Consider the following 25,254-nt stretch of genomic DNA (forward strand, 5'->3'; position numbering starts at 1 on the left):
CCACTGTACAATTTTTGTGTCCAGGACAGACCCCAATCCTCTCCTTCCACTGCCAATAATCTCTCCAACCCCCTTGTACAAGTTGGAGTGGGGAAAGTACTGTTAACAGCACAGATTTTGTGACATATCAAAGGATTTGAACCCAGGACCTCTGGTTTCTAGGTCTAACACCCTAAAGCATTTACCGAACACAGTACTGGTACAGTACTTGAATGTGTTCCTGACAGCTGCAAGGAAGGCCTCCCAGACACATTCCCGAAGGGTCCAGCCAGTGGACAGGCCAACCCCAGGGCACTAACAGGGTTGAAGATTAGCAATTACTATGCCTGTCAATCAGCTATTTGGGCTGAGTGCTGATGATGGGGCTATGAATGGGGGGATCTGAGTAGCCTGACGTGATAGCCAGGCCAGGTAGACAGGCCAGGTAGCCTGGCCTGGTAGACAGCCCAGCCTTTTAAGCGAACCCACTGAATCATACAGCTCTTCTTCATCCTATTTAATTATCGTTGTGCCATTCATTGTTTTTGTTTACAATTACATCCAGAGTATTCTACGACTGGTATATACCAAGACATCAGAAGATTAGTCTTTAGATTACTAGTTGAAATCTAGATTAGCAGATCAAGTTACAAATTAATATGTAAATCAATATTTTCTCTTACACCTGCTTTCTGTCTACCAGTAGCTTTACCTGTGCGGCACTGTGACATCATGATGATTGCTCGTATTTTGTACAATGTTGATATCTTATTGTCTTTGAAAATCATGTAACATTAATAAGAGCATCAAAATCACCATTGGCTTTAAAGTAGAGCATTATTACACAATAGCTCAAAGGGCAGTAATCTCTAGTTAGTCATTCATTGCAAGACATACAAAAGAACCGTAACATACCTGTCTCCTTTGCAGAAAATTCACTAATGCTGGAAGATCTGTTAGAAATAAACAAGAATGATCATGTCAAAGTCTAGGGTCAGTTGTCAAAAATGTCAACAAACAAAAAACACCCTCGACACACCCCCTAGGCTATCATTAAGTACATCACACGTGACCAATAATTGTTCCCCCCCCCCTTCCCCCAAAAACAAAGCAATTAAAGATCCAAGTAAAATGACGTCTGATTCCTTTTTTTGCTACATAATAAATGAAAACGTTTGTCTGCGATACATGGAACAAAATATCAAATGTATCATGACTTTACTTTTACAGTAACTGCGTGACAGAGATTCGATTTTCCACGATTTTAGGCGTTTCGCAAGACTCACCGGCACAGCTGGCTTGATCAACCTCCTCGATTTGAAGCTCCGTTCCTGCTATATTCGCGGCTATAACTGCCTTTAGGGCATGTTGATTACCTGAATCTGCTAGCAACTTCATGTTGGAAGAATCGCGACGAGAAACACTCGACAGTTGCGGAAATAGGAACAGTTTTTATCCGGATTGAGCAAGTTTTCACCTACTTTCGTCAGATACACATGTGGGGGCCTCGGCACGGGTGCACCAGGGACAGGGGGAGACCATCTGTGTCCGGGGTAAACTTTAACAGTGCTTTAGCGAAGTTTATAGTCCTACCAGTGAAACATTGTTCAGCAAATTTTGTTATGCATATCTAAAAGTATGCTTTTTTAACGACAAAACTTTGTTAAAGTTCTTAAATTACCGCCTGTGGCGCATCAAACGTCTAACTCAATTCACCGTTGACTGGGGTAATTAAAAGAAGCCTCTTATTTTATTAATTAATGCCTGTTGAAATATATATTCATTTAAAATAATATATATTTACAAAACAACAAATTTATAAAAGGTAATATAATCTTTGTATAATGAAATGTATTCAACTTATGTATTATGAATATTTTGATTTCACAATTTGATGTAGTTGTATTTACTGCAATAATTTTACAGGCATGTAAGCATGCTGCTTCGGACATCCCACCTACCGTCTGAGGTACAATGCCTTCCATGATGGCGGTACGGAAGAAAGACGGCGGACCAAACGTGAAATTTTACGACTCGCCCGACACCGTAGCACAGTTCGAGCAAGTGCGGAGCTGGCTCTCTAAGAACTGCAAGAAGGTAAGCTTTCTTTTAAGACCAAACACGCCTGCATCAAGAAAGACAATCGCAAGAAATCGGGCCAACTTGTCAACCCGTTTTGGGCCCCATACAATGCCAGGCGTCCCTCCATTGTTTGATTGGAAAGGAAAGCGTGGGGAAGTCTGGCGGGTTTGTTTTGAAACGCCCGCCTTCCGGGGAACGGGAACTTTGCTCCTGGCTGAAACTTCTCACGGGCTTACAAACTCCGTTATGCAGTCCCGTGTGATATACGCATTTGACCGATTTTTTCAGGTTGCTTTTTTGCCCCCCCCCCCTCCCGATTTACTAAATCGTAAATGTAGATTATATAATCACCAGGTGTATTATAAATATGATATGGGTCTTTCTTCCTTCAGAGTGTATTGGAGATAGATAGCTGAATATTGAAGACCCTGAATACACAACTAAGTAAAACACAACCTGCCAACCGTCATAATTTCAGGCTGGATTTTATATTAATCGGTTGCTTTAAAGGTACTAAAATCTTGTTTTAACATGCATATTACTAGCACTATGACCTGCCATTATATTGTTTTGGTAGGTAATACTATGCTGTCTTCTTTGTGTAGCAAAGAAACAAAGATCAAATGATATGCCAACAATTAATAATAAAACTATATGTATACAAATGTTGTTATTATAGCACACATAGGGAGAGCCACTGACCAACAAAGGGCTGGCTTCCATAGGCCTTGGCTACTGCACAGTTTACAGAGTACTAATATAATGTTTACAAAAATGATTTCATCAGGTAGTTCATACTCTCATAGGATAGTAGAGTTATCTTTTACACAACTGTATACTGTTCATGAGAAGCAGAACTCCAGTTATAAGCTCTGAGGAAGATGTCTGATTGGCATTGAAACGTCATCAGGTAATATTAACTGGTTGTGTAATCGTAAAAGAAAACTCTACTATCCTAACATGATGTATGTTGTTGTTGTTGTTGTTGACAGCACACACAGGCAGAGCCACTGACCAACAAAGGGCTGGCTTCCATCGGCCTTGGCTGCTGCATGGTTTACAAACTAATATAATGTTGTTGTTGTTGTTGTTGACAGCACACATAGGCGGAGCCACTGACCAACAAAGGGTTGGCTTCCATGGGCCTTGGCTGCTGCATGGTTTACAGACTAATACATGTACTATAATGTTGTTTTTGTTTTTGTTGTTGTTTACAGCACACACAGGCGGAGCCACTGACCAACAAAGGGCTGGCCAGTCTGACAGTGCAACTCTTACAGTACCAGGAGGACAGCTTCGGCAAACATGTCAGCAAACCACCTCTCACCAAACTCCCTGTAAGTACAAACCACCTCTCACCAAACTCCCTGTAAGTACAAACCACCTCTCACCAAACTCCCTGTAAGTACAAACCACCTCTCACCAAACTCCCTGTAAGTACAAACCACCTCTCACCAAACTCCCTGTAAGTACAACCAACTCTCACCAAACTCCCTGTAAGTACAGTACAAACCACCTCTCACCAAACTCCCTATAAGTACAGTACAAACCACCTCTCACCAAACTCCCTGTAAGTACAAACCACCTCTCACCAAACTCCCTGTGAGTATCCAACAAACCATCCAAACCTACAGGTCAGGGGTTCGAATCCCAGTTGTTGTTGTTGTTGTTGTTGTTGCCCTCAGCAGACATGAACAGTACAGGAAGTGGTTGTAGTCTTTACTCTAAGCCATGGTCAACTGATATAATCTTCAAGCAGGTGTTGGGGTGGACAATTGGACTAGGACAGGAGCATTTTCTGATCTGTTGGCTTTTCTGAGCCTTCTAGCCAAGATAATATTTGTCCACTAATTGACATGTGCTTGTAGATTGTACTGTTTGTTCTTATTGTTAAAGACTTGCATGGCGAAGGAAGATCATCTCTGCACGCGCAGTGAGCTAGACTGGTGCGGTAGCCCTTACTTTCCTCTTTTCACAAACGCTAACAGACTGAGGTAAACTAAACCCTTCTTTGTTGACCCATGCAGGTTAAACTGTTCATGGACTTTAAGCCAGGCGGCGGCCTCTGCCACATCCTGGCTGCAGTCTTCAAGTTCAAGAGTGACCAGGGATGGTGAGTGGGGAAATACACATGGAGTGTACCAGGGCTCTAGCCAGCTCGAAATTTTTTTCCGTCAGCCAATTCCCATTGTCGCGAAAACACTATTCCAGGAGCTAGGGAGACTGAACTGAGACCTTGAAAAACGGATTTTTAATGAGATTGTCGTATGCGAAAGGGTGCCGACACACTTTGTCAACAATCATAACAATAGCAAAACAAACGGTGTGTGGCTTTTACGGCGCCCCCAAGCCGCCTGTAGCTTCCACCAAGGATTTTTGTCCATCAAGGTTGACGGATTGGTTTTAAATTTTTTCCGTCACACGCAGCAAATTTCCGTCAATTGACGGAAAACGGACGCTGGCTAGAGCCCTGGAGTGTATGGATGTACAAAACACAGGGTCTTTATGCATGCAAAAGATTGTAACAGTCCTATACAGTAAAATACCATGATGCAGATATATGTACATGTCATTTTTTGGTCCACATCTTTCCAGCTTCCATAATTTCTATCTCTGTATTGCATACATGTAGATTTTTTTTAGATATTGTACCTACTACAAAATGTAGTAAAATAACATCCAGGGCACTGTACTGTACAAGTCCAGGTACCAGTACTGTGGTTTGGGTACAGCTACCTGTTCATATACCTGAGCTTAGGCAATATGCCCCCATGGATAGATAAAAATGAATAATCATATACATACACAAGAATCGTAACCATACATGTATATGTTTATGTTGTTCCCTTCTGCCCTGTTCTGTGTACAGGCGAAGGTTTGATTTTCAGAATCCATCTCGTATGGACCGAAACGTCGAGATGTTCATGAATCATGTATATGTTTATGTTGTTCCCTTCTGCCCTGTTCTGTGTACAGGCGAAGGTTTGATTTTCAGAATCCATCTCGTATGGACAGAAATGTCGAGATGTTCATGAACATCGAGAGAAGCCTGGTACAGGTGGGTGGCCTGGTGAGACTTTTTGCATAACATTTTTTTACCCACACACATTTAACTAGGATATTTTCCTTGTCGATAGAACTTTGTATGAAAATAAGTGTAAATAGCAGAAAACAGCTGAGCAAATATGAATGGAGACATACTGGACTCTTGTAATTTGGAAGGCTACAAAGATACATACTCAGTAGTAAGCATCGCTTATTGCAGAAGACTGAAGGTACAATATTGTTAAGGCAAACTTGCTAAGGTTCAGTCCTACCAGTAAAGTCATTGTGCAGTATCTACAGCTAATTTACAGTGTCAATGATAAAGTACACAGACTCAGTAAAACATATAAACGGTGTCATGACTTCATGATGATGAGGTTTCTGTAAAAACAGCAAAAGTAAAACTACTGTGAACGTTTCAAGATTTCCAAGTAGTTTAGTTAATCCGTTAACCTGTGTGCCCTTTCATCAGTGGTGATGTTTTCCCTCTCTCTCCTCCCACAGAATGACTGTCTGACCCGACCCAACATCTACATGATGCCAGAGGTAGAACCCAAACTGCAGGGCAAACTCAAGGACATCATAAAGAGACATCAGGTAAGTTAACATGTCTGTATGAAGGTAACTCAAGGTATACACACACACACGCGCACACGCACATGCAAACACACATGCAAACACACATGCAAACTGAAGGACATCATCAAGAGACACCAGGTAAGTTGGTGTCTGCAAGCTCACTCAAGGTACACACACAGATACACACACACATCCTTACACACACACACACACACACACACATACACACATCCTTGCACACACACACACACAACATCTACATGATGCCCGAGGTAGAGCCCAAACTGCAGGGTAAACTCAAGGACATCATCAAGAGACACCAGGTAAGTTTACATGTCTGTATGATCAAGCTCACACACACATATACACACACACACACACACACACACACACACACACACAAATGATGCCAGAGGTAGAACCCAAACTGCAGGGCAAACTCAAGGACATCATAAAGAGACACCAGCTAAGTTTACATGTCTGTATGATAAATTAGTTCACTCAAGGTACACACAGAGACACACACATACACACACAGGAACATAAACACATGCAAACTCAAGGACATTATCAAGAGACAACAGGTAAGTTTATGTGTCTGTATGAACAAGGTATCACTCAAGGTACACACATACACATACACATAAACACAGACATCTTCCTCAGAGATTTTAACTAGAGTTCTGCTTCTTGCTGCTATATGTAGCCGATGCAGGTGGCGCTTATGCTGTGAGAACACAGTCCCAAATATGGCTTGGTTTATGAAAAGTTTAACTTTGTTGTTTACAGGGCACTGTGACAGATGACAAGACCGCTGCCACCCATATCGTGTTCCCACCTGTCCCACCTTATTCTGAACGTAAGACTTACATCTCTGTTACTATCAATTTTTCTTTTAACAGTGACTGTTTATTAAAGGTAGAGAACGTACCTCCAAATTTTCAATGTCTACCAGTACATCTTGGATGCGGAGAATGGTCTAGTCTCGATCTCGAGAGAGAATATGAGACTAGACCAGGCTCGCGAGAGAATATGAGACTAGACCAGGCTTTGATAAACAGTCACTGTTAGTAGGAAAATTGATAGTATTTTCTCACTGGGAAAGAACAATGTCAAAACAAATGTTAACTTGTTGAACTAAGGCGCATTGTACACGTTTTTTTTTTTTTTTTTTTTGTGTGTGTGTGAATTCGAGTTGTAACAATGCACTTTTTACTGGTACATGTATGTGTGTCTTTTAGATTGGGTACTAGCAACACTGCATTTTTATTGGTACGTAACTGTCAGAGGAGTTTGCTTACGTAGTTGACCACTGATATATTTGTCTTTTTTTTCCCCACAGCTCATATACGAGACACAGGTATGTAACGGGATTTTTTCTTTAATTTTCAAAGAATACTTTTTTAATGATTCTAAATTTTTGTACGGCATAAAGTGAGTGTACTGGCTGTTTTTCATGATTGCAGCACAGTGTTCCCTTTATGGATTTTCACTTAAAGATAAAAAATGACACTGTTTTTTCTTGTTTGTAGAGGACTGGATCCGTCCCATCATGATCCTGAACAACCGGACCCTGGTGCACTGGTGGCACTACCCTGACAGGTAAGAATGGTCGAGTAAAAGCTCACCTGTGTTGGTAGAGTCCATAGTTGTATAACCAGAATAGCTACAGTAAATAACCGGACCCTGGTGGCACTACCCTGACACGTGAGGAGTTCAACATTTTGGATGGTGATGTAAAGCTGGCAGCCCTGTATATTATAGGGGAGCTTCAGGCATCAAAACTTTGCGTGTAAAAGAATCCAACACAGTTATCGCGAAGAGTAGGCCGTGCTTGGCTATAGAACCAAGCCGTAGTGAATCCGCATTGTACTATCAGCTGCCGAAAAAGCAGTGCTTTGTTGTTTATGTTTATTGTTTGTTGTTTTCCCGACAGTTACGACACCTGGACCCCCAGCAGTGAAGTGAACCAGGAGCCCGACCTCCCCCCTCCCCACCAGGGGTCATGGAAGGTACGCAAAACTCACTCAGAAAATCTGGAAACTTGATATCTGTCAAACATATCTACATGTCTACGTTGTAGATGGCATTAAAAGTTTAAGTCCTTCCTGCACCAGATGGTGCAAAGGGCAGTGCAGCACTACAGCAGGGGGCTAGTCCATAGGTAGTGGTGTGTGTTTAGCTACCATACTCCTTCTCAAAAGTACTAAAAGAGAGAAAGCAGCATATACCATGTCCTGGGACGGAACTCACAACCTGCTAAATGCAAAGTGATAACTCTATCCACTTTGCCATTGCTACCTACCTGTTGGCCGTTGCAACAGTTATATATCATTTGAAAGCTTATTATGATACCCCATTGTTGACGTTCATGTATTTATGGGACAAGACCAGGGCTGCTAATGTGCGTGTCACAGAAACCACTTAAGTACAGATCATATGCCTCAATGACATACAAGTACATGTAATAAGATATACATAGTTTAAGGTATCCAGCCAAGAAGCATTCAAGAAAATATCTTTTTTTTTCTCCTCAGGTGAATGCCCGCTGGCTTACAGACCTGGAGGAGTTTAACGAATGGATGAACGAGGAAGACTATGAGATCGATGAATCAGTAAGCTGATTTTCTTCATTTGATCATAAACTTAAAATTGTTATACCCATAGTGAATATCTCAGATATTTCCTTACCATACACTGTACATGTATGTCATGCAAACCTGTGAAATAGAATGTCTCAACTAAAACATTTCTAGCTGTGGTTGAAGTTTTAATTTGAGTTGCACATGTTTAATTTATCTATATAAATTGCCTTTAGCAAGAATGCATTGACATGTAAATAGATTATAATCTTAATATAGATTTTCTTAACAAAAACATTTCTAACTGAATGAAAACGTTTCAATGTAAGCCACATGTGTCAATACAAAAACTGATAAATTGCCATTAGCAAAAGAACATGTTGACAAAACGTAATGAAACTTTTCATCTGCTTTGCTATGATCTTACTGTAATAAAATCCATATCTTTATACTGTATGATTGATTGATTGATTGATTGATGACAGGAGCCAAACACCATCCCGAGACGAAATGGTATCCGGATGAAGTCTGCAGCAGAGGAGGTGGGCAGAAAGCATTCCAATTGTTTGGTTGCATTAACTTTCATACTGCAAATTTTCATTGTGTTTACAGTTTTTTTTGCGACTTTTCACTCCTACTCATCAAACTCCAATATGTTGTTCTATCTTTCATTGAGTTAATCGTAATGTTATAGTACTACAGAAGAAGCCATTGAATTGCACAACCCATTTGCCAGAATATGTCGTGCAATTATCCGGGTGGTTCAACAATGCGAAGTTATCTAGCCGCACTGCACTGGCTTGGGATTTGGGGATTCCGTGCAATTAACAGAAGTGTGCAATCATCTGTTGTGCAATTAAGTGGCTTCCACTGTATCATCTTAACTGTACACTGCCTTATGGTACTATCAGACACCAAAAGTACAAGCCTTGTAAGACCAGACTGTAAAGTTTGAACCACTCACATCAGGAAGGACCCCTTCTCTCGCTGATAAGTGGTGGGTTCTTTAACATGTCTATGTTATACATTGTTTTGTAACCAGAAAACTGCCTTTTTCCAGATGTCCCACTCTGAGGAGCCTGAGAGAAGGGAGAGGGGCAAACCTGGGCCCAAGAAGCGCAAGAGGTCCCCCTCCCCAGACCCTACCAAGAAGAAGAAAAAGGGGTACAGAAGAGGCTAGATTTTGCCGGCTATAATGCATTTCATCCTTTGTTCTTGTTATATTTCTTTACAAAGTCCATATACGTGTATATGTAGAGCAAGATTGATAAAGTTGCAGAATGTATTACATGCAAATGTAGCTCTTGCCCACGATTTTGAACACTGAGAGGTGTTAGAAATTGTCAGCCATACTCAGGATGTGGTACAAATAAGTGCAAAGTACATGCAGATTGTTAGAACACAGTTTAATATTGGCAGAAATGATGTTCACACACACCCTGCAATGCAAGCAGTTTTTGTGGTGAACAAAAGTTTAAAATTGTCTATTTTTCATGATCTACTGCTTGTATTTCAAATTTGTAGTAGGACCCCAGGACCAACCCCTGACCGTAAGAAGCGGTCATCTAAAGAGGATCCTGACCAGGAGGACTCCACCAAGGACATGGATAACCCCTCGCCTGTCCCAAATGTGGAGGAGGTCAACCTCCCCAAAAATGGTAAAGAGAGAGATTTGTATACAGCCTTCACAAAGATTCCGTACTAACGTCCCTGACTAGCACAGTTGGAACTTGAAATGAAATGAAAACTAACTGTTACAGATGAAAAACAATTACAAACTTCCCTGGCCTGCCTAGAATGTGAAAGAAGTCAACCTCCCCCAAAATGGTAATGGTGATTCTGTACCCTGCCTACCCTCTTAAAACGTAGACATGCAAAATGAGAACATACAAATATCTTTAAAAAAAGTGCACCCACTTTCTAAGTTTTATTATCATTTTGTATCATCATTTTACTTCAATCTAGATGTAAACAGCTTTTCTATCCATTGCTTGTCTTGATTTTTGTGTCTTAAAGTTGACAGAAATACTCAATGCAAACAGTTTAAACAGTCTCAGAACTCTGTGAAATCGAAGGAAAAATTATGATAATGTTACCGCTATAACAGTTTCCCCTGTGTGTAGTGGGGGTGAAGGTCTCTAAATAATGTGTTGTTTTTGTTCCATATGATTAGTGGTGAACACTAAAAAGGACAGTGAGCAGCAGCCTATTAAAGGAGGTACCCTGGCAGACCTGGATGAGAAGGAGGATGAGGAGGGAAAGGTAAGACAGGAGTCTTTCAAGACAATTGATTTGTTTACATCACTTGGTTGTTTGAACATCAGGGCTCAAAGTACTGGGTGAATGTGCACCTTGGTGCACCCAAAATTGGGGCTGTGCACCCATTGTTTGTCTGTGGGTGCACTTTTGCACCCAGATATTTTTGTAGGTTTACATATGTGAAGATACATCATATTGACTTGACTTGACTTATGTCCTGACATTTGTAGAAAGATGATAAAATCACAGTAGTTGTTTAAGAATTTGAGGTTGGGTTCATCAAAGTTTTTGAGGCTCCAAAACTTGGAGCTTTGTGAAATAAGTTTTTTTTTTCCTATCCCTTTTTTTTTCCTATTCTGTGTCTTTCTGCTTGCAGAGTGAGGAGGATAAGACTAAGAAGGAAGGGGAGGGACCTAAAGACGACTCACAGGAAGACAACGTGACAGAGCAGACCCATCACATCATCATCCCCTCCTACTCCGCATGGTTTGACTATAACAGGTATGCCTCGGTTCTTACTTGCAAAAGACCTGGTGAAGCCTGAGCAATATAAGTCAGTGATTGTCTGACATATCAGAGAAAAAAATCATCAATAAGAACAGAGGTCTAACTCCAGAAGTAACTCTTGAATATGCCTAGCTTTTGAAATCTTGAGATGTTCCAAATGTTTGGTTTGGCCTAACCAAGTCATTTCCTTTCTGTCTCAATAAAAACAGAAGTGTAAGAAAGTGTTGACTTTGGCTGTTTTCTATATTAATTTCACAATTCAGATCTAGAAGGCAAATTAAGAGGATTAAGATGAAAATGCAGTGCTGGGAAGAAAATTTGACTCTGACTATATATGTTCATTCCCTGAAATCAACTTCCTCCTCAGATTCTGTATCCATGTTTCTTTCATAAGTCAGCACTAATCCACAGATTACTGTAACAGTCGTTTCTACTTATTGTATTTTTAGTACAATGGTTCTAAGGTTCTAACATTGTAAACTTCTGTGTTCTCTTTTTCAGCATCCACACCATAGAGAAGAGGGCCCTGCCTGAGTTCTTCAACAGCAAGAACAAGTCCAAGACACCTGAAGTGTAAGTAACTGTTCCGTTAGCTGCATTTTACTTTTTAGTACTTTTGCCAAGAAGGTTGTTGTTTTGGTGCCGTCTGTCCCATTAGCATTACTTGAAAAGCTGTTCATGGACACATATAATCTTTAGTAGGTAGGTAGCTATGTATGCTTTGGGAAAAATGAACTCCAAGTCTGATATGGGACTGAAAACTGTTCACAATCATTATGACAATATAGGAACCAAAGTTCTGGGGAAAGCCACACCTCACGCACGTTAAAGAGCCCACCACACCTGTTGAAAAAGAGTAGGGGCATGCCCCGGTGTGTGTGATGGTCTGGAGGTGGTGACTAATTACAAATCACCCGGATGGAGGCTTGACAAACCTCCGTCTCTTATCAGCCATACAGACATTTACATCTTTCAACCAGACTCCAGGAAGAAAGGTGACATATCAGTCACTAATGGAGACCCGAATCAAACCAAACCAAACCAAAGTTCCACAATACCATGAGGATAGGGGTGTTTTCTGAAATACAGCATTACCTATAAAATCTGCTTCGGTTATTTTATTTCTCCTGTTACCCTAATTTCAGGTATCTGGCGTACAGAAACTTCATGATTGACACCTACCGGCTGAACCCCATGGACTACCTAACCAGCACAGCTTGCAGACGGAACCTGGCTGGAGATGTGTGTGCCATCATGAGGTGGGACTGTAGTATACGTGTGTTACACATGAAACATACTACTCAGGATTCTCGCCATAGCAGTTGAGTAGGGGGGGGGCCCTATTCTGTGATATTTTTGTATCCCCTGTGCTGTGTTTGGGCCTCTACCCTGCGTTTCAACCAGTGTACGAAATAATTTGCAGTGCCATTAAGTTTTTAGAATCTTCATAAAGACTTCTTCCAACACATGAACTTTAGATTTACAGCTTTTGGCACATACAAACTGTACAAGATTGCACATAAGCACATTTTTAGGGGCACACTAGTGACAGATAAGCTGAAGAGGCTCGGTGGTCATCACTAGTACTCCACCGTCAAGGAAAGTCGTGTTAAGTGCCTTTCCCATAAGGAAGAGGTTGGAGACATGGCGAGACATGGCGAGTATATTTATTCTGAGCATAATGTGTACTGTATACCAGGGCTCTAGCCAGCTCGAAATTTTTTTCCGTCAGCCAATTCCCATTGTCGCGAAAACACTTATTCCAGGAGTTAGAGAGACTGAACTGAGATCTTGAAAAACGGGTTTTTAATGAGATTATCGTATGCAAAAGGGCACCGACACACATTATCAACAATCATAACAATAGCAAAACAAACAGTGTGTGGGTTTGATGGCCGTGGACAACAAGGATTTTTGTCTGTCAAGGTTGACGGATTGGTTTTTAAATTTTTCCGTCAGATGCAGCAAATTTCCGCCAATTGACGGAAAAACGGACGCTGGCTAGAGCCCTGCTGTATACCCCAACGATGAACTTTTAAGCTAGAAGTAGCATCCAGTATTTGATTGTACTACTGCTGGGTTCCATGACACGGGTAGCCAGCAGTGGGCTAGTCTTTACACAACGCTTCCAAGCGGCCCTATCCTGCAGGTTCACATTGCATAGGCCGTACACTACAATGTCCTTCCTGACACACTCGAACCAAGATTTCCTGGGTTTGCTATGACCTCTGTTGCCTGGCAATTTTGTGATAGATATGTATGGGATCCAAGGTACAGCATAGAGGCCTCTTACGCTCAACTGAGTTGGCAAGAACTCTGGCTCAAAGTATAATGATAAATGTGTTCCCCTGTACAGAGTGCATGCCTTCCTGGAACAGTGGGGACTGGTGAACTACCAGGTGGACCCTGACAGTAAGCCCACGCCGATGGGCCCCCCTCCCACCTCCCACTTCCACGTGCTGTCAGACACTCCCTCGGGACTGCAGCCTGTCCAGCCAGCCAAGTCACAACAGGTCAGTACTGGGGACAGAGCCTAGTGTCCATCCTATCTATAGTTGTTATTGTTATTGGGTGGGCTAACTACTCCGTCTTAGCAGCCATGGGCTGCATTGTGAGAAGCTTACAATAGGAGGGGCTAAATCGCAAGGGTCTAGAGTAGCTGCCATTCAGCGCCCCTCAGGTGACGTCAATACGGCAGTAATTGTCCCAGGTGCGGCCCAAGGACTGTAATTTTTTAGTGCTATTTTAGCTCTGGGTTGTTCATTTGATTGCTTCTACACATAATAGTGTAGTTCCCATCCCCCTTGAAACTTAAGCCTGTTCAGCCTGCTAAATCACAACAGGTCAGTACCAGGGACAGAATAGGGGTAGGTACAGGAAATTCTGGTACAGGTACCATCCAGGTCCAGAGGATAAGGTCCAGGTCCGGACCTGAACCTGGACTGAGAAAAGTTATAGATGGGCAATACACAAAACAATGGTCCATTTCGCCTCAAAGGAATCTGTTTCGTGGAGTATTTGACATCCACTGGCATTTTAGATTCCCATCTTCATGTAAACAATGCTTCACTGGAGAAACTTGGTAGAAATGACTACAGAGTCTATGTACTCTGTTTCACTATTGTTACTTTCTTCGACCGGCAAGCTTCAAAACGTGTGAACGCCTGCCAGACTGCGTATAATCTGTTCATTTTCAAATTGGTCCAAGATCCGGTCCACTGTTATTTTCTTCTGGTCCAACACAAAAAGGCACAATGTATGCGACCATGTCCATAAGGAAAAGGAGATGTCCTTGTCCGTCAGTCCTATGTAACCTCGGAGGGACTTTGTTTTTCCCCTGGATGTATTTTCAATTAGAACTATTTTCGTTTGTAACTTTTGTTGTTCATTCCCTTCCCATTCCTTTCCTTTGAGTTGAGATCTTTGTTGATTTTCCTCTGCATGGTTGCCAGTTCCCCCTTTTCTGTTGCGTCTCCGCTGGTTGTTTACGTGTTATTTGTCATAGTTTGCCTCCCAACAGATGATGCAATTCGCTGACAAGAACAACAAGGATGCCAAGCCTGCCACCAGCGAACAACAGAACTTTGGGTGAGCCAAAAATAGGTCTTCTGTTAGAAGAGAAAAGAAGCGTAGGAGAATAGCTATAGACACTGTAGTATGAGTTCCGGAAAGTGAGGAGCTTTTAACCAGAGACTCATAGTCTAGCAGCATTTCTGCAACTCAGCTGGATTGTAATGACTCAAAGGTCTTTTTTTTTTTCTTTTTTTTTCTCTCATTTTGTGATGGGGAAGCTTTTCAAGCATCAAAACCCTTTTTCTCCTATTGGGTCAGTTAGTCCTCACTCTTAGCTGGTCTCAGTCATGATGTTTCTGAGGGAGAAGAGATACTGCTCCAGTCCTGTTCATGTAACCCATAACCGTAACCTTTAAAGTTCAATAATATGCCCTTTTTGTTCTTTAGGTTGCGTACAGACATGTACACGTCCAAGTCAGCTGCAGCACTGAAGGCGAAAGCTGCGACAGCCACCAGACCATGGACTGACCAGGAGACACTCCTCCTGCTGGAGGTGAGGGCTACATTTATCTAGCCTGATGGTACAGTCTTGTGTGTATCCCAGGGCTCTAGCCAGCGCCTGTCTTTCTGTCCTTTGACCAAATTTTTCTGCTTGGGGTGGAAAAAAATGTTGCCCATTTCGTCCATTCATTTGACAGAAATCGGCCTGTAACAAAATGACAAAACTTGGACTTTTAAAAAAAATTGTAAGAATCTCTAGAAAATTAGAAGCAGTTTGCAGCCAAGCACATGTAGACTATGTCTAACTCTCGCTGGCAACAGGATTTTCTGCCATACCAAAAGGATGGAAGAAAAATTTCAGGCTGGCTAGAACCTAAGTGTATTCTTACAAAGAAAGCAAAAAAATTCTTAACAGGACAAGGGTTAACATGCTCAAGGTGTGGCTTTCCGCAAACAAGGGATCTCTAGCTTAATGTTCCATCCAGAGGACTGTAACCCTTTCAAGTAGTGTTATATGTACTTACAGAACTGTTGTTGTTGTTTTCCCAGGGGATGGAGATGTATAAGGATGACTGGAACAAGGTGTGTGAGCATGTGGGCAGCAGGACCCAGGACGAGTGTATCCTGCACTTCCTACGCCTGCCGATAGAGGACCCCTATCTGGAGGACTCGCAGGAGGCCGTGGGTAAGTTATCAGTGTTTATTGATTGATTGGTTGGTTGATTTATTGATTGATTGATTGGCGCCAGCCGATAGAGGACCCCTATCTGGAGGACTCGCAGGAGGCCGTTGGTAAGATATTGATGTATTTATTGGTTGGTTGATTGATTGACTCACTGACTGATTGAGGTCTGCCCATCGAAGACATCAATTTTCACACAATTTCAGGTACCTGGCGTACAGAAACTTCATGATTTCAAAGAGTAGGATATCAATTTTCCGTGATTAATTGATCTTTTGCGAATTACCACATTTGTGGAAGGATTGACAACAGGTGACTGTCACCTTTTGATAATGTCAACCCAGAGACAGGACTGTAAGGTTTTTAACCACCCACACACGAATGGACTTTTATGTATGTTTGATGGATACTTAAATGCACTTGTTTTTCCTCCAGGTCATCTATCTAGTGTACCAGCCCATCCCTTGTAGCTTGTTGATGCACCATCTCTAAATGATACCATGCTTGTTTATTATTATTTTTTTCTCCAGGACCTCTAGCATACCAGCCCATCCCTTGTAACTTGTAGATGTACCACCCCTAAATACCATGTTTATGTACCGTTGTTTTTTCTCCAGGACCTCTAGCCTACCAGCCCATCCCCTTCAGTCAGCAGGGGAACCCTGTCATGAGTGTGGTCGCCTTCCTGGCCTCGGTGGTCGACCCCAGAGTGGCGTCTTCAGCCGCCAAGGCTGCTATAGGTAAGGAGAGGGATGGGGAAGGTAACCAGAGGGTGGGGAAGGTAATGAGAGGGTGGGGAAGGTAACGAGAGGGTGGGGAAGGTAATTAGAGAGGTGGGAAGGTAACAAGAGGGTGGGGAAGGTAATTAGAGGGGTGGGGAGGGGAGGGCTGTGACTGGTTGCCTTCCTGGCTTCAGTGGTCGACCCCAGGGTGGCGTCATCAGCTGCCAGGGCTGCTATAGGTAAGGAGAGGGGAGGGTAGGACGAGGGGGTGGGGAAGGTAACGAAGAGGAGGTTGGGAGGGTTGAATGAGGGGTGCGGAAGGTAACGAGAGGGTGGGGAAGGCAATTAGAGGGGTGGGGAGGGGAGGGCTGTGACTGGTAGCCTTCCTTGCATCAGTGGTCGACCCCAGGTTGGCGTCATCACCTGCCAGGGCTGCTATAGGTAAGGAAATGGGTGGGGAAGTAAGGACAATGGGGTGGGGAAGGTAACAAGAGGGTGGGGAAGGTAATTAGAGGGGTGGGGAGGGGAGGGCTGTGACTGGTTGCCTTCCTGGCATCAGCGGTGGACCCCAGGGTGGCGTCTTCAGCCGCCAAGGCTGCTATAGGTAAGGAGAGGGATGGGGAAGGTAACCAGAGGGTGGGGAAGGTAACGAGAGGGTGGGGAGGGTAATTAGAGGGGTGGGGAGGAGAGGGCTGCCAAGGCTGCTATAGGTAAGGAGAGGGGTGGAGAGCGTAGGATGAGGATGGTAGGGAAGGGGAGGGTCAGGGCTGTGACTGGTGGCCTTACTGGCCTTGGGATTAACCGTTGTCTTCATCTTAAGATGTACACCTTTGTGTGGATAGTGCTCAGTATCAGGAACAGTTCTGTTTGCTTGTGTGTGGATGGTGCTCAGCATCAATGAGCAAGGGACAAGTGTGTTCACCTGTGTGTGGATGTTGTTCAGCACCAAGGACAGGTATCTAGATGGTGTTCAGCACCAAGGACAGGTATGTCTGTGTGGATGGTGTTCAGCACCAAGTACAGGTGTGTTTGTGTGTGGATAGTGTTCAACACCAAGAACATGTGTTTTCCTATGTGTCGATGGTGTTCAGCACCAGGGGCAGGTACATCTACCTGTGTGTGGATAGTATTCAGCACCAGGGACAGGTGTGTTTGTGGATTGTGGTCAGCACTAAGGCAGGTCTGTGTGCTTGTGTGTGTGGATAGTGTTCAGCACCAAGGACAGTTATGTTTGCCTGTGTATTGATGAAGTTTAGCCCTCAAAGCAAGAATGCATGCAAGAATCCGTGCTGAAAACTTTTATTTACTGCTTTTTAGATGAAAACTCTGATAATGTTATTTGTTATTTTGCTTCTTGCCTTCTTTCCACAGAGGAGTTTTCTAAGATAAAAGACGAGGTTCCTCCAGCGCTGATCGAGGCTCACGTCAAGAAAGTCGAGGACGCCGCGAAGTCAGGAACTCTGACCCCTGACCTCTTACTAGAGGACACGGGGATCGCGGGAACGGGAACGGAAGAGCCCGCGGAGAAAGTAGAACCCATGGAAACGGACGAGACCAAACCTGGCCCGTCCGGGGAGGGGGACAAGAAGGAGGAGGAAAAAACAGAAGAATCGGTGAGTTTCAATTGACATAAGAAGAAAAGAATGTGCCTTGTTGTCTTTTTTGACAAGGAAAATTGACTGTGTATTCTGATTTCTTTTGTGGATTTTGTATATCTCACATATGACAGTCAAATCTGTGCCAGAGACCACCTTTGTATAAGGACTATTTGGACTGCCATTCTTTTTAGTGGGCCTTTGGATTATTTTCCCATTGACTCAAAAAATCTTGCCTATACTTCCATAGCATTCTGTCTACTGTAATAACTTCTGTAGATGTTTACATTGTCATTAAGCTGGAATTAAGATAATAATTGCAACATTCATAGCATCTACATTTGCTAAAAATGTATTAACAATTTTGTTAATGATCGGTTTGTCTTTCCAGAAGGAGGAAGGAGAGAAGAAAGAACAGGAGGAAGAAAAGGAAGAAAAGAAAGAAGAAGAGAAGAAAGAAGAAGAGGAGAAGACAGAGAAGGAGATAAAGAAGGAGCCAGAAGAGGCTAAGGAGGAAGAAAAGCCTCAGGAGGGGGAGAAAATGGAGACGGACCAAACGGAGAAACCTGCTGATGGTGAGAAGCAGTCTTTGTTTCTTAAGACCTGAATGAATGAAATTTTGATTTTGGAGGAAAACCCCAGATGATAGTCAGTAACATCAACTTAATGAAATATACATGATTAACAAAAATGCAAGTAATAGGTAACTGGGAGGCATTCAATCCATTTTTTGGTAGAGGCTGCACCTGTCCTTATGAAGGGAAATCAAAGGGTCCTGCGCCTCTTCAAGCATATTAATGGGAAGGGCTTGTTAGTCAATTTTTCGTGTTTGAAGAAAGTAGGGGTTAAAGTCATCTTTATTTGGTAGTACAAGATAAATAACACAATTCTAAAAACCTAGGTTAGCCCTTTGTCTTATGATGCTATACCAGGAGGGCGCAAGGCAGAAAAAAGACAGATACTGGGTGCATTGGACATTGTAAGATGTTCTCATTTAAGAATTACGATATGGGAGTAAAGCAAACTTTGTCTCTGTAACTTTCCCTGTAGAAGAGAAGAAAGAAAGAAAAGAAGAAGCAAAAGGGGAATTGAATAGTCTTTCTTTATTTTGTTGTTTTTGTCTCTGTACTTTTCCCTGTAGAAGAGAAGAAAGAACGGAAGGACGAAGCAAAAGAGGAGGAAAAAATTGGGTTCCTGTGTTACAGTAGGTGCCTTGAGCATTTTAAAGGGGAAGGGCTAGTCAAATAATTTTTCACATTAGACGAAATTTCATTGTTTTTCATTTTCTCTGCAACTTTCCCTGTAGAAGAGAAGGAAGAAGGGAAGGAAGAAGCAAAAGAGGAGAAACCTGAGGAGGCAGTGGAGCTGACGGATGAACAGAAGGAGAAACTTAAGCAGAGAGAAGACATTCCAAAGGGCAACGTGGCGACGGCTGCAGCCGCGGCACTGTCAGCTGCTGCTGTCAAGGCAAAGGTACGATCTTGTTGTTTCATTTGAAGTATACGTTAACCATTTGAGTTAATTATTTATATTATATATATAAGAAGTGTAGATGTATGTATGTGTTGGCACCCAATATTAGCTAAGCTGTCTGGGTTTGCCATTTATTACATTGTCTGCGATTTCAATAAATAGATAAAGGTACAGTTTTAATTTCCTGACTGCTACTTAACTGCATAATGAATAAAGATTGGGATGCCAAACTGTTACTTTTGAGTGGTTAAGGTTAACTGTGACATTTTCACATGTTTTCATCGAAGGCGATGGTGGCCCTATTTGCATTTTGCTGGCTTGTTTAGCAAGCATACACAGCATTTTGTCACAGGCAAGTGTTCCTCTGGTAAAAAATAGTACAACGCAATGTTTGTTGTCACCATCATCATCGTCAACGCTTTGCTGTGTCTTCCATTTTCTTTTATCTGCTTCTGTCTGCTGAGCCCCCTCCCAACTGCAGCCCATCTCAGCAAGGTCCCGCTCAACTTTCCAAGTCATGTCTTGTCCCCACTGCTTCGTTCTTCCATGTTTGTAATGCTAGTCATGAAGATAATACCTTTCCCCTATCACAGCACCTAGCCGCGGTGGAGGAGAGGAAAATCAAGAGTCTGGTGGCGCTTCTCGTGGAGACGCAGATGAAGAAACTGGAAATCAAGTTACGCCACTTTGAGGAGCTGGAGGCCATTATGGACAGGGAGAGGGAAGCAGTGAGTTGTCAAACATTTAAAATAAAGTTTTCAATTTTTACACCATAATTTAGGTCATTGGATAAAAGAAAAAAATTGACTTACTGGTCCAAGAAAATGTGAAGAAGGAAGTAGAGTAGTTTGTAGTCCCTTTTTTTCAGTCAGATGTACAGATAAATTGTTTACATGAAGATAGGATTTTAAAATGCCAGTGCCACCAAACAGATTCCTTTGTAGGGAAAATGACCATTGTTTTGCAGCGTGCAAAATACCCACTTGCACACTTGCACATTGCAACCACTTTTTGTTTGGTGCAACTTACTTCTAAAACTCAGGTAGCACAGGGTGCATTTTAGATTTTGAGCCTTAGAATTCAATTTTGTTGTCAATTTACTTGATTTCGAGTTTGAAACAAACATGCTTATAAGTAACATGATAGTAAAAGGTTATGCATTGTACCTTTTTTTCAGAAATTAGTGAATTGTAGGTGGTGCAACTTGAAATTCAGTTGTGCAACCTAGTTTTTGGGCTCAGAAAAGTATTTTGTACACTGTTTTGAGACCGCCCATTCACAATCAATCGTTCAGGTCCGGACCTGGACCCGATCCTCAGGACCTGAACCTGAATTTTCTGTATCAGGACCCACTCATATTGTGTACTGCTCAGTACACTAAAAGCTGTGGCAAGGATTTCAACTTTAACCTTTATCCTTTTCCAGTTGGAGTATCAGCGGCAGCAGCTGCTAGCAGACCGGCAGGCCTTCCACATGGAACAGTTGAAGGCCGCGGAGATGCGTGCCCGACAGCAGGCCGCCATGCAGCTGCAGTCCCAACAGGCACCTGCTCAGGGCACCCCAGGACAGCCCCATGGTCACATGCCCCCCCAGCCCCAGGCCTACAGTGGACAGGTCTCCACTACACACATAGCGCCTCGTAAGTACACACATAGCACCTCGTAAGTACACACATAGCGCCTCGTAAGTACACACATAGCACCTCGTAAGTACACACATAGCGCCTCGTAAGTCACACTTCACTGTATTAAACATTTTTGTGATTTGCTTGTTAAAGGGTGAAGGTAGACCCATAGCCATTTTAAGGCCGTTACGGTAGTGGGTTGTTAATCTACTGTGTCTAGAAAACGGTATTGGAAGGTGGAGCCCAACACTTCCCTTTACCCTTTTTACACTGCATGACGTCGGCAACATTGCTGCATCAGAGGGATTTGATGAATGATACAGCGCTCAACAAATTTGATTAAAAAGTTTTTTACCCTTGTGTTTTGTCTTTTCAGTCATGCTTGGTTCGGGCAGGTAAATCTTTTACGTGCTTGCCTGATAGGACAAGTGAATTTTAGGAAACTTGTCCAACTCTGTAGACATAAACACATGTTTGTTTGTCCCCCCAGCCGGCCCCAGCGCCCAGCCCACCCCCAGCACCTCCATGGCGACCCAGAACCCAGCCATCGTGGCCGCCATGACAAGCGGACCAGCCGCATCGCCCACGGGGAAAGGCACGCCCAGTCCCGTACCCGTACCAGGTACAGGTAGCTGCACTTCACTGTACTTTGTGTAGTAGATTATCTTTCCTCTTCTTCTTTTTTCATCTAAGCCTTCATGAAATAGAAGATTCTGTTGCCTTTTACGCCAGTTGGTACTGAAAATGCATTTAAGTTTGCGGGGATCTAATTTCGCTGTAGCGGGAAAAAGGACTTTTGGCTTCAATTTTGTTTACCAGGTACAGGTACCTGCATTTTATCTTACTCTAGTGCAGTGCTGTTTCCAGCTTAGATTTTTTTCATCGCTCTCATTGTTTGGGAAGACTAACAGACTGCTGTCTACCCCTGCGTCAGGGATCCCAGCAGCAGTATAATCAAGCAATGGATAGTGAGTGGGGAGCCCATGTTGTTGATTTTCCTGGTTAGAATGTTTTTCAGCAGTTTCATGTCATTTTTTGGAACAGTTTTTTATATTTCATGGGGTAAAATTATTTTCTGTCACCACAAGCAAATTTCAGTCCCAGGACGGAAGGACAGGTCCTGGAGACGACCTAATCTCCAACCAGATCCACGGTGCGTAATGTATAGTATCAAACTTCCCGTTTGACTCCCTTAGCCAGCTACACTCCTTGGCCAGCTTTGATACTATCTTATGGCACTGTAGGATCTTCTTGGAAATTAGAGATGACCCTGCTCTTGTGATTTTATTTATTTAGCGGTTTGGCTGCTCAGCAGACAGAGCCAGGGATGCCCAACTAACCTTTGTCTATTACAAAGGGCTAGCCATGCTGACAGAGACAAAAATATACACTGCATACTGGTTGTAAACAACTGTTTTTGTTTTTGTGTTTACAGGTCCTCAGGGGGATAGTGCAGCTCCCCCAACTGCCTCGGAGGTCATCGGCACAGAATCACCGGCTCCCACCCTACCCATTCAGCAGTAATGAACAGTCCCTTCTACAATACAACTCCCATCTTCCCCATTCAGTACTAATGGATAGTCCCTTCTCAGACCTAGCTCCCACCCTCCCCTTTCAGTGCCAATGGACAGCCCCTTCTCAAACATAGCTCCCACTCTACCCATTCAGTAGTAATGAACTGTCCCTTCTCTAATACAACTCCCACCCTACCTGTTCATGTAATGAACAGCCCCTTTTCAAACGTATCTCCCACCCCACCCATTCAGTAGTAATGAACAGTCCCTTCTCAAACATAGCTCCCACCCTCCCCTTTTAGTACTAATGGACTGTCCCTTCTACAATATACCTCCCACCCTACCCTTTCAGTAGCAATGAACAGTCCCATCTAAAACATAGCTCTCATCCTACCCATTCAGTACTAATGGACAGTCCCTTCTATAATATACCTCCTACCCCACCCTTTCAGTACTAATGAACAGTCCCTTCTCAAACATAGCACTCATCCTACCCATTCAGTGGAAACTTCTCCATCAACAGAAGACCAGAGCTCTCCCAGAAAAATTGAAAGAAAGTGTAGGGGCCCAATTCCCAGCTTGGGTATTACAAAGCAATGCTTTTGAGTCCCCAGCGCTTAGACTATGCTAGTATACTGGTAAGAACAATATGTAATGCAGTGAATGAATTCTGTGTCCTGTAGTCCTGGTATTAATTTGTCTTGCCCACTGCGTTACCCAATACGTTTTTTCCCAGCATTCTGTGGTTTTGTAAAATGGTCATTTGGTGTAACCCAATTTCACCCATCCAATCTGCAATGGTCACAGTGTACTCAAGAATATCTGGGTGGATGTCCAGTTTGAATGTGCTATGACTGAATATGCTACTGTAATTCCTGATTTTTCAATGTACTGTTATGTTCACGGTTTTCACTGTGACGACTATAACGTGAACTTATCATTACTGATAACAAATAAATCACAGCCTTTTTTTAATGCGCACTTGTCACGACAGTGAATAGTAAGTTCCGAGAACAAGTTAAATTTTCTCAGACCGTGAAAATTTGGTACCGTGAAGACGAAGTGAATTACAGTATATCTGATACAGTCATACCTGTACTAGTGACCTAAGGACTAAGTGAGCTAAGTCTACAATAAGGATCACCTGGCCATTCATATACAGTCAAACCTGTACAAGTGACCATTTCTACATAAGGACCGCCTGGCATTAATATACAGTCAAACCTGTACTTGTGACCATTTCTACATAAGGACCCCCTGGCATTAATATACAGTAAAACCTGTACAAGTGACCATTTCTGCATAAGGACCGCCTGGCATTAATGTACAGTCAAACCTGTTCAAGTGACCACCTTTACATAAGGACCGCCTGTCATTAATATACAGTCAAACCTGTTCAAGTGACCATTTCTACATAAGGACCGCCTGGTATTAATATACAGTCAAACCTGTACAAGTGACCATTTCTACATGAGGACCGCCTGGCATTAATATACAGTCAAACCTGTACAAGTAACCACCTTTACATAAGGACCGCCTGGCATTAATATACAGTCCAACCTGTACAAGTGACCACCTAACCTATGGATGTGTTTATGGTCCCTTCAAGATTATTTCTCCGTTTACCCCAAAATTCAGAATCCTGTCAACTGATACCATTTCCTTTCAGTCCCTTGGGCAGTCGCTATGGATATGTTTGACTACTTTGATGGACAACTGTATTGGCCGTTGTGTCCAATTAATTTGTACCACAGAATGCCACAGAAGTGTGCGCATCTTGTGTTAAAGCAATATATTTCTTTGCAACGCAAAATGCTGGAAATAACATTTCCAAGTGAGTACATATCTTAAGTGGGAAGGGGCATCCAAGTGACTGCCTTATCATGGACAGAGCCATATACATGTTGTATAAGAGAAATGTGTACAAATTGCGTTACAATGTCTGTGGTCTCAAGCATTGAAAATTCTCCAGCTTCCCTACATTTTTCCTCCCCCATCTCAATGGATGTCCCCCAACAGATTGGTTGCTGACACTTGTCATGACTGCTCCGTTATAATGTGTTGTTTGTGGTAACATAACTTCTGTACATACCATTCTCCGTGAACATACTATGAGTCAAAATTTGACACTCTTCCCTTATTGCATCTGGAAGTTTACTTTGAGTTGGTATATATACTTACAGTACAAGTCAGCACCATAGAACCAAGACATATATCTTGAAGAGATTCAAGTTTTCAGCAAGCACAAGACTGTTAGAAAACAATATCAATGTGTTATGGCCTTTTAGATTGCTAGTAAAAGAATCTTGTGTAAAATGTCTTGGTTGTTCGTTGTAGATTCTGAGGTATCAAACTAACTTACATGCCTGTTTTAGATGGTCATATACTTCCTTTATGTATTCCATATATGTAGTTTGTGCAACGGATTTGCCTCGGTACAAACAAGTGCAAGTGTTTGGTCTGAACTAGGTTGAAGTACAGCCACCTTCGATGGCAAAAGGCTATGTTAACAGATACTGTACACCCTTATGTCTACTTGTGGTGGTCAGTAGAATGGATATATTAAAGGTAATGTACACCAGTTTGTTGCTATTCTT

The 25,254-nt window shown here is 42.6% G+C and overlaps 2 protein-coding genes across 11 annotated transcripts; one reads left to right on the forward strand and one right to left on the reverse strand.

Annotated features, from left to right (window-relative positions):
• Positions 1-894: 894 nt before the first annotated feature.
• LOC118403857 (methionine--tRNA ligase, cytoplasmic-like) lies at positions 895-1,775 on the reverse strand (the record flags this gene model as incomplete). Its single annotated transcript, XM_035802717.1, is given in 2 exon segments — positions 895-932; positions 1,266-1,775. Coding segments are annotated over 2 exon segments (150 nt in total), but the record flags the coding sequence as incomplete, so codon positions are not given.
• A 130-nt stretch (positions 1,776-1,905) lies between these two features.
• Positions 1,906-25,238, forward strand: LOC118403816 (SWI/SNF complex subunit SMARCC2-like). 10 transcript variants are annotated; one of them, XM_035802656.1, is made up of 30 exons: positions 1,906-2,076; positions 3,279-3,398; positions 4,089-4,174; positions 5,038-5,131; positions 5,611-5,703; positions 6,475-6,544; positions 7,028-7,045; positions 7,218-7,287; positions 7,622-7,697; positions 8,223-8,300; positions 8,753-8,809; positions 9,328-9,431; positions 9,792-9,925; positions 10,441-10,529; positions 10,903-11,027; positions 11,535-11,606; positions 12,179-12,292; positions 13,390-13,546; positions 14,539-14,621; positions 14,994-15,099; positions 15,597-15,732; positions 16,347-16,449; positions 17,142-17,161; positions 17,823-18,064; positions 18,438-18,621; positions 19,353-19,519; positions 20,113-20,247; positions 20,945-21,158; positions 21,634-21,771; positions 22,579-25,238. In XM_035802656.1, the coding sequence occupies exons 1-30, from the start codon at positions 1,954-1,956 to the stop codon at positions 22,665-22,667; spliced, it is 3,297 nt and encodes a 1,098-aa protein (XP_035658549.1). In that variant the 5' UTR covers positions 1,906-1,953; the 3' UTR covers positions 22,668-25,238. The 10 variants fall into 10 exon arrangements, with proteins under 10 accessions (XP_035658549.1, XP_035658547.1, XP_035658550.1 ...); XM_035802654.1 differs by lacking the exon at positions 17,142-17,161 and having other exon boundaries at positions 16,347-16,469; XM_035802657.1 differs by lacking the exon at positions 17,142-17,161 and having other exon boundaries at positions 16,347-16,469; positions 21,634-21,765.
• Positions 25,239-25,254: the final 16 nt, after the last annotated feature.

This window comes from Branchiostoma floridae, chromosome 16 (assembly GCF_000003815.2).
Source record: "Branchiostoma floridae strain S238N-H82 chromosome 16, Bfl_VNyyK, whole genome shotgun sequence".
In the NCBI taxonomy this organism is placed as follows: domain Eukaryota; kingdom Metazoa; phylum Chordata; class Leptocardii; order Amphioxiformes; family Branchiostomatidae; genus Branchiostoma; species Branchiostoma floridae.

Coding starts and splice junctions, on each gene's coding strand:
- LOC118403816 (XM_035802654.1), top strand. CDS start 1,954: ATGCCTTCCATGATGGCGGTACGGAAGAAAGACGGCGGACCAAACGTG. Junction 8,301..8,752: donor ACTATGAGATCGATGAATCA/GTAAGCTGATTT, acceptor GATTGATGACAG/GAGCCAAACACCATCCCGAG. Junction 18,622..19,352: donor AACGGAGAAACCTGCTGATG/GTGAGAAGCAGT, acceptor CTTTCCCTGTAG/AAGAGAAGGAAGAAGGGAAG.